Source organism: Tupaia chinensis, unplaced genomic scaffold (genome assembly GCF_000334495.1).
Source record: "Tupaia chinensis unplaced genomic scaffold, TupChi_1.0 Scaffold000527_1, whole genome shotgun sequence".
Lineage (NCBI taxonomy): Eukaryota > Metazoa > Chordata > Mammalia > Scandentia > Tupaiidae > Tupaia > Tupaia belangeri.
In genome coordinates, this window is record NW_006160040.1 from 3,225,675 (window position 1) to 3,232,706 (window position 7,032).

The 7,032-nt window shown below is 45.9% G+C and overlaps 1 protein-coding gene across 11 annotated transcripts in view; it reads right to left on the bottom strand.

Annotated features, from left to right (window-relative positions):
• Positions 1 to 2,427: 2,427 nt before the first annotated feature.
• Positions 2,428 to 7,032, bottom strand: part of SCML4 (Scm polycomb group protein like 4) — a 124,003-nt gene continuing 119,398 nt past the window's right edge. For 10 of the 11 annotated variants that reach the window (XM_027775120.1, XM_027775118.1, XM_014591058.2 and 7 more), the window contains one exon: positions 2,428 to 3,614. In XM_027775120.1, the coding sequence (XP_027630921.1) occupies positions 3,489 to 3,614 (126 nt within the window). In that variant the 3' untranslated portion in view covers positions 2,428 to 3,488. The remainder of the gene's footprint in view (positions 3,615 to 7,032) is intronic. The other variant, XR_003550790.1, reaches the window with a different exon arrangement.

Consider the following 7,032-nt stretch of genomic DNA (forward strand, 5'->3'; position numbering starts at 1 on the left):
CATGGCAGCCTGCTGAAGGGAAATGGTGGGAGCATAGTGGCTCTGTGGCAGGCACCTTGGAGGCCTTGAGGCCTGTTTCCTGCCGTGGGCTCCAAAGCCAGGCCCCTGCCCATATCACCCATGGCGGCAGGCCGCGGGGGTGGGGGTGGGGAGCAGGCCCAGAAGCCAGAACTACCCAGCTCTTCCAGCTGCCTCCAGGGCACACCCTGCCGGTCTAAGAGGGGACAACTGGTGATAACAGCCAGTAGGAAAACTAGAGGGATTCACCCTCTGTGTGACAGAGTCCAGACAATTTAAGGCAAACAAATGCAGCAGCTGATACACTCCCAACCACATCCTTAAGGCTCTTCCAACTGCAGTGAAGGAAGTGTATGTGTGCACATCCGCACGTGCACGCACACACACACACACACACACACACACAGACAAAACTTACATCTTCTATCTAGAGTCTTCACAGAGGGAATAATGTGCTTCATAAAATATTAAAATGCCTCAGGCGATAGAATTGTCTCCTGATTTTTTTCTCCAAGTGTTTAACAGACAAGTATAATTGGAAATGTTTGGAACACGAACGAACACACACACACACACACACACACAATTTTGGAATTATGCAAAATGATTTCATTATTCACTACAACCTGAAGCAAAGCTGCTGCCCTGCAATAACAAGTGCTGGGTTTGTACACGCGCGAGGCGTCCCACTAGGTTCTCATCTGGGCGAGAGTGACGTACCTGGCCTGACCCATTAAGGTCTGTTTAGTGGAAATGGCCCAGTGTGTTTTACGTTTACCAAGCTGTTTAGCTGCCTGGTTTGATACAACTTTTGAAGGGGGTGAAAATTCATTATAATTGCAGCATTGCTACAATCTTTGGGTCGGCTAATTGCATCTCAGTGCAGAAACAGGGAAGGGAGAATTTTCTCCCCGGGTTATTCTCTGACGTGGCAGTGTTCATTTTAAGAGTAACGAGTTGTAAAAAGTCGAACCTTAAATATCATGGCTTCGGCAATCTGTCCCACTTCAGATGTAATGCGAACTGAGATGGCACCTCTGTCCGAACTGCTGCACGTGAACATGAACCCAGTTTTCTCCTAAACGTTTGTGAGAACGCACCTCTCCTCTGAGAACTAGTTGGAGTCTCTGACACGTTTTGGGGCTGATCTTCATTTGGAGGCACCACGTTCATGTGTGTAGTAAGGAAGGCACTGCTGGGGGCGGGTAGGCGGTTTTGAAAGTCATTGAACAGGGGGTCTATCGAGGACGAGACCACCGCAAGTATCAGAGGACTGGGCAAAGACAATGGCGTGAAACCCTGGGTAGTTGTGGGAGTTTCTGGGTCCCACTGTTTCCACCCTGGCGGTTCTGAATATATAAGCTGTCCATGGCTTTTTTGAGGGACATCATTGAACTCCTTCAGACCAGAAGAAAGCACTTACAATAAACGAGGGGCAGAGCCTGTTTACTCATTTAAATTTTTTTTTTTTTTTGGAGAGGTCTTTGCTATAGGGCGTATGCGCTCGCCAGACAGACAGAGAGGCAGAGAGACAGAAAGCAAGAAATCACCCCCCAGGGAGGATTGTCACACCACAATCCCTTCTCCTCCATTCTCCTCTTGGGATCTTGGGCACACACGCACACGCGCCTGGCGTGAGTTTTAAGCCACCGGGTCCAGAACACGAACCGCGGTTGACCACGTGGGAGTCCAGCGACATAGCCATTACGCTAACTGCTGGTTCCCGTACTCATTTAAATTCTTGAAGACTCTGACCCCAAGCCTGGTTCAAAGTAGTTTTGTCACGTGCTGAAACCAACAGGCAAGATGCTCTTGCACGACCTGATAACTCAAGCTCAATCCAGTGGGTAAGTGTAGGATATGCCCTTTCTCCCCTTCTTTGTCATATGACAAGTTCAGCCACTATCAGGGTGCCTAAGAGGATTTTGCAAACCTTCCCGGGGCTACCCTCGAGGTTTTACAGGTCATGTTCTGTATAAGCACAGTTAGTGAAGGAGTGGGAGCTGAGATCCCACCCTGCTCCACCACCAGGTGAAGTCCCTGCTTGGGAGGCCAAGCCTCTTCTAATTGTTCTTGACCCTCATCCTCCCAAGGACTACAAAGTCTAGCATTCATCTCCTCATCGCCAACACTGTACCTGTTCTTGTATGGAAGAGAATATGCCCATGGCAAAGGTCAATTTGTTCTGGGGTATGCTTCCTGTTTAAGAAGAAAGAGGCAGAAAAAAGAGAAAGGGAGAGTGAAGGGAGGAGGATAAATGAATGGCAGGGAAGAGGTTACCTTCTGCCTACTAGATTACGGATTCATTGTCCTTCTCTGGGCACAGCTGCAGAGGGGTAGAAAATCAATTTTTTTCTATTACTCCACGGTGAGGAAGGAAAACCCATTTGTAAATTGAATTAAACCCAATAATAACATGTCTGTGTATTTGTTGAGGACTAGAAAAATTAGCCACAGATACAACTACATAATGTAATGTAACCAGAAATCAACACTCTCCCATTTCAAAGCTTAGTTGAGACATCTTTCTTTTTTAAAGAAACACCCATGGCTAAATGTCACTGAGATTCTTCAGCATGCCAACACATCAACACCTCAGTAAGGACCCTGGAAGGGAAGAGACTCCAAAGCCCCATCTGGAAAGAACGTGCTTCCAAGTTCTTGCCTTTGCTACTTGTGTATCAGTCAGTCAGTCGATGATGATTGGATATGTACTAGAATTCTCCAGATAACGATTTTCTTCCCAAGTTGCAATCTGTGGTGCTGACTGTGGAATAAATTCTCCATTTCTGTGCAGGTTAGAGCTTGTTTACAGAAATCCTAACCCATCCTCCAAGTACTGAATACTCTCGCTACTGCTGTCAGTGAGGGCCATGAAATTTCATTAGCAGTCTGCCCTCTAGTGGGGAAACACAATACTTCAGATAACTAGGAATAGAAAAGACCATTTTTTTTTTCTTTTTTCCCCCCCAGAAAGTAAAAGAATTCAAGTTTTTCAGATAGTGCAAGGTGAAGCAAGTCATCCTTAGAAGACAGCTTCCAGAGCTGATTCAGGCAAGGCTTACGCTGGTAGGACCCCAGGTCAGAGCTGGAGGCAGGTGGTGCTGCAAGAGCCTGCGGGGACAGAGGCCTTTCTCACGTCCTTTGAAGCCCTCCTTGGGCACAGTACTCAGCTCTCCTACTCTCCTATTAGACAAATATTACCCACTGTAAAAGGAACCAACATATCAAGGATGTTCAAAATAATAGGCTTTTGTAATTTTTTTGGCAAATTATTAACACAGACTATCCCTTCAAAAATGGCCATGTGGAATTTGTAAGAAGGCAAAGATGTCCAAGTTTGATAAAAAGACCGAGTCTTTGTGGCTATTCATTTGAAGAGGAGAATCTGTTTTGTGATGTTGGCTGGGTGTTGGTAAGGCAGAGATAATCTTGAGATTTGTGGTCTTGAAGTTTTCTTGAGAAAAGCTTCAGAACTTGGCTTGTTTCAGTTTATCAATGTGGTGGCAGAGTTTCAGGGCGGGTCCCAGCTTCAGGCCCAGGTACTTCATGACCATGTCACTCTTTAACAGCAACAGAGCGTTGCCATCAATCTCCTGGTGGAACAGTCAGAGAAAGAGAGCCCAGAAGATGGTCAGAGTCATCGAACAGTGGCTACATTTAGGGACTGGTTCGGGGAATCGGGAGGGGCGTGTGGATTTAGAGTATATTCTCTTGGTCACCGGGCAAGATTTTTTCTTTCTTTTTTTTTAAGAAGAAAGAAAGAAAGAAAAGAAAAGAAAAATGCAGCACTAGTCAGTGGCATGGTACTTGAAGCAGCTGGATTCCCCCATAGCCAACTGTGCGATTCAAGTCCCAGACCCAGTGCCTTGAAAAACACCCTGGGCATGTGTGCCCAAAATCCCAAGAGGAGAATGGAGGAGAAGGGATTGCAGGGTGACCATCTCCTCTGGAGAAAGGGGTGCTCTCCCTCTCTCTCTGTCTGGTAAGTGCACGCACTCTATAGCAAAATTAAAAACAAAAAAGAAGGAAGCAAACAATACCATGTGTTTCTATTTCCATCACTTCTCCGGAGTCATTGACATTCCTGTTCCTTCCTGATGAAAGGCGTCAGACATAACCCCACCTGTGTTCCCAGTATCCCACACCTCATATCTAGCTTCTCACCTACTCTAGGGCTGAAGGAGCAAGAAGCGGCATCCATTAGACCTTGGAACCAGAGGTTACCTTTCATGTCAGATGCTGGTGTGAGACCTGACTTCCATCCACCACCCTAATCCTGCTTCTTTCCTGGGTAGGCCCTTCTACCTTTGGCTGGTCACAAAACCGCTAATTACACTCTGGGAGAAATGCAAGGAGCATTGACTCTGTCAATAATGCTAGATGGAGGGTCAGCTGTTGGCACAGCAGAAACACAACACTGCGATGGAAAGTCCTGAGTTCATGTCCCAAGGGCTCTCTGTACATGCTGGGTACACACGTGTATACCCATGATTTTGACTGGCTGAGGCCTGGGGTGGATTGCAGCATGAAGCTTATGTTAGGGATGCCTCTTATTTTTTTGTGTGTGTGGAAGAAATAAACCTTAAAAAAATAATAAAAATATGAGTTGGGGGCCAACAGGTAGCATGGTGGTTAAGGTGCTGGACTCCCACATATCTGACCATGGTTTGAGGCCCGGACTTGGTGGCTTGCTTTCTTACTTTCTCTCTGTTGAGTGCATGTGCCCTGTAGCAAATTAAATAATAATAAATAAAATTAAATAAATCATTTATTAAAAAAGAGCACGAGTTGGCATACACTAAATGCACTAAATCACACACTAAATAAACTGCTTCGTTGGCGGATTTAGCACCAAGAACTCTTTAGAGAATGAGCCAGTTCTTTGAGGCCCCGGCGTTGCTCTCATCTGTCTGTGAAAATGGTAACCCTCTAGAATACATGGTGAATTCATGAACTAGCAAGGTCAGGTTTCCTCACTTACCTACAGTGCCATTCTCAGGTCACAGGAGACAAAGGGCAGAAAACGTGGATGCTCAGGTGGGGAGAACAGACACAATTACAGGTCTCATACGACCGGGTAATGGTCACCAGCCCCTGGTCCGTCCATCCACCCAGACAACATTGATGAAGCACCTATCCAGTGTCACTCACTCTCCATGTCCTTGGCAGAATGGCAGAGTGGGACACGCTCTGTGGCTCCCTCCCAGAAGCCTCATTTCCTGGTATTCTCTCTTTTCCCCACCCCTAAACGACCACCTCCCCCTGCCCAAATCTGTCTGAGCACACCCTACTGGGTCTCAAGTTCCCATTGTTAGGTGAGGTCAATTATATGCTTAATAAAATTCAAGCACTGAGTTAGACGAAGAGCCTCTGCAGATCTGGGAATATGATTTTCCTGACTAAATTGCCAAATAAAATGAGAGAGAGAAAGGAAAGAAAAATAATGGTACCTGTGGCAGGCAGACCGATGCTCCCGCCCTTCCTCCAAGATGTCTATACCCTAATCCCTGGAATCTGTGATGACGGTAGGCTACATGCAAAGGGGAATTCAGTTTGCAAGTGGGATTCAAGTTGCTAATCAGCTGGCTTTAAAATAGGGAGATTATCCTGGATTATGAGGGAGGGGATACAATGTGATCACAGTGGTCCTTAAAAGTGGAAGAGAAGGTCAGAAGGAGAACCCAGGACCTGTGGGCCTGAGGACTAGCCTGGATGTTTCTGGCTTAAAAGATGAGTGGGGGTGGGGGGTCTTTTGAGCCACTCTTTCTCTGTCTGCTTGGGCCTGCTCCTACCTCTCAGGAGTGCACTTTTGCTTTTACTTAATAAACTATCTTTTCCTTTCACTATTGGCGTGTTTTGTTCAATTCTTTGAAACGCCAAGAAGTTGACTATCATCACAGAAGCCCCCATAACACACTGCGGCGAGCCAGCCAGGAGAAGCTGTAAACTTGGAAGTGACCATACAATAGGGATATCAACCTCTTGGGACCTCACTGAATCCTACTGCAAGTCATCCAGCACCAGTGACAGCCCTCCCTCCCAAAGACACACCTGGTGAGTATATGTACCCTCTGGCAAATTAAAAAAAAAAAGAAAAGAAAAGAAAAGAAAAGAAAAGAAAAGAAAAGAAAAGAAAAGAAAAGAAAAGAAAAGAAAAGAAAAGAAGACTTTGTGAAGACACAGAGAAGGTTGTCTTCTGCAAGCCAAGGACAGAGTGCCTAGGGAAGCCAAATCTGCTGACACCTTGATCTTGGATTCCCAGTCTCCAGAACTTTGAGAAATATATTTATCTCATTTGGAAAAATAAAAAATGAAAAAAAGATGAGAGTGGGGAATCTGAGCCAAAGAATAATAATGATAGATCTAGAAGCTGAAAAAAAGCATCTCCCCAGGACATCTAGGAAGGAATGCAACCTGGCTAACACCTTGATCTTAGCTCAGTAAGACCCTTGTTGGACTCTTGAATTACCTAAGTCAGGAGGTAAAAAATTTGGTCTTTAGTTTTGTTTGCTGTAGGGGACATGCACTCACTGGAGAGAGGGGAAGAAAGAGAGAGGAAGTGAGAGAGCATCCCCTGTTGGGGATGGCCACACTGCAATCCCTTCTCTTCCATTCTCTTCTCAGGACTTAGGGCACACATGCATACGCCCTGGCATGTTTTTCAAGCCCCCAAGTCTGGGACTCAAACTACACAGTTGACCATGTGGGATCTAGCACCTTAATCACCATGCCACTAGATGACTCCAAAAGTTGTATTGTTTTTAGCTGCAATTTGTAGTCATTTGTTATAGCAGCAATACAAAACGACTGTTAGTAAGCTTGGCAAGTCAAATCTTTCAGGCTCTCTAGACAGTTCTAACCACCCCTGCTAACTGAAGGCTATCAGCCAGGCACCAGGCTGAACGCTTCCTGGCCATTTTCTCATTTATCCCCAAAGCAGTTTGGGAACAGCACTATTACGGTTGGCCTGCCTTACTGTGGGTGTGAGGGACGGATGGATGAGCTGAAGAA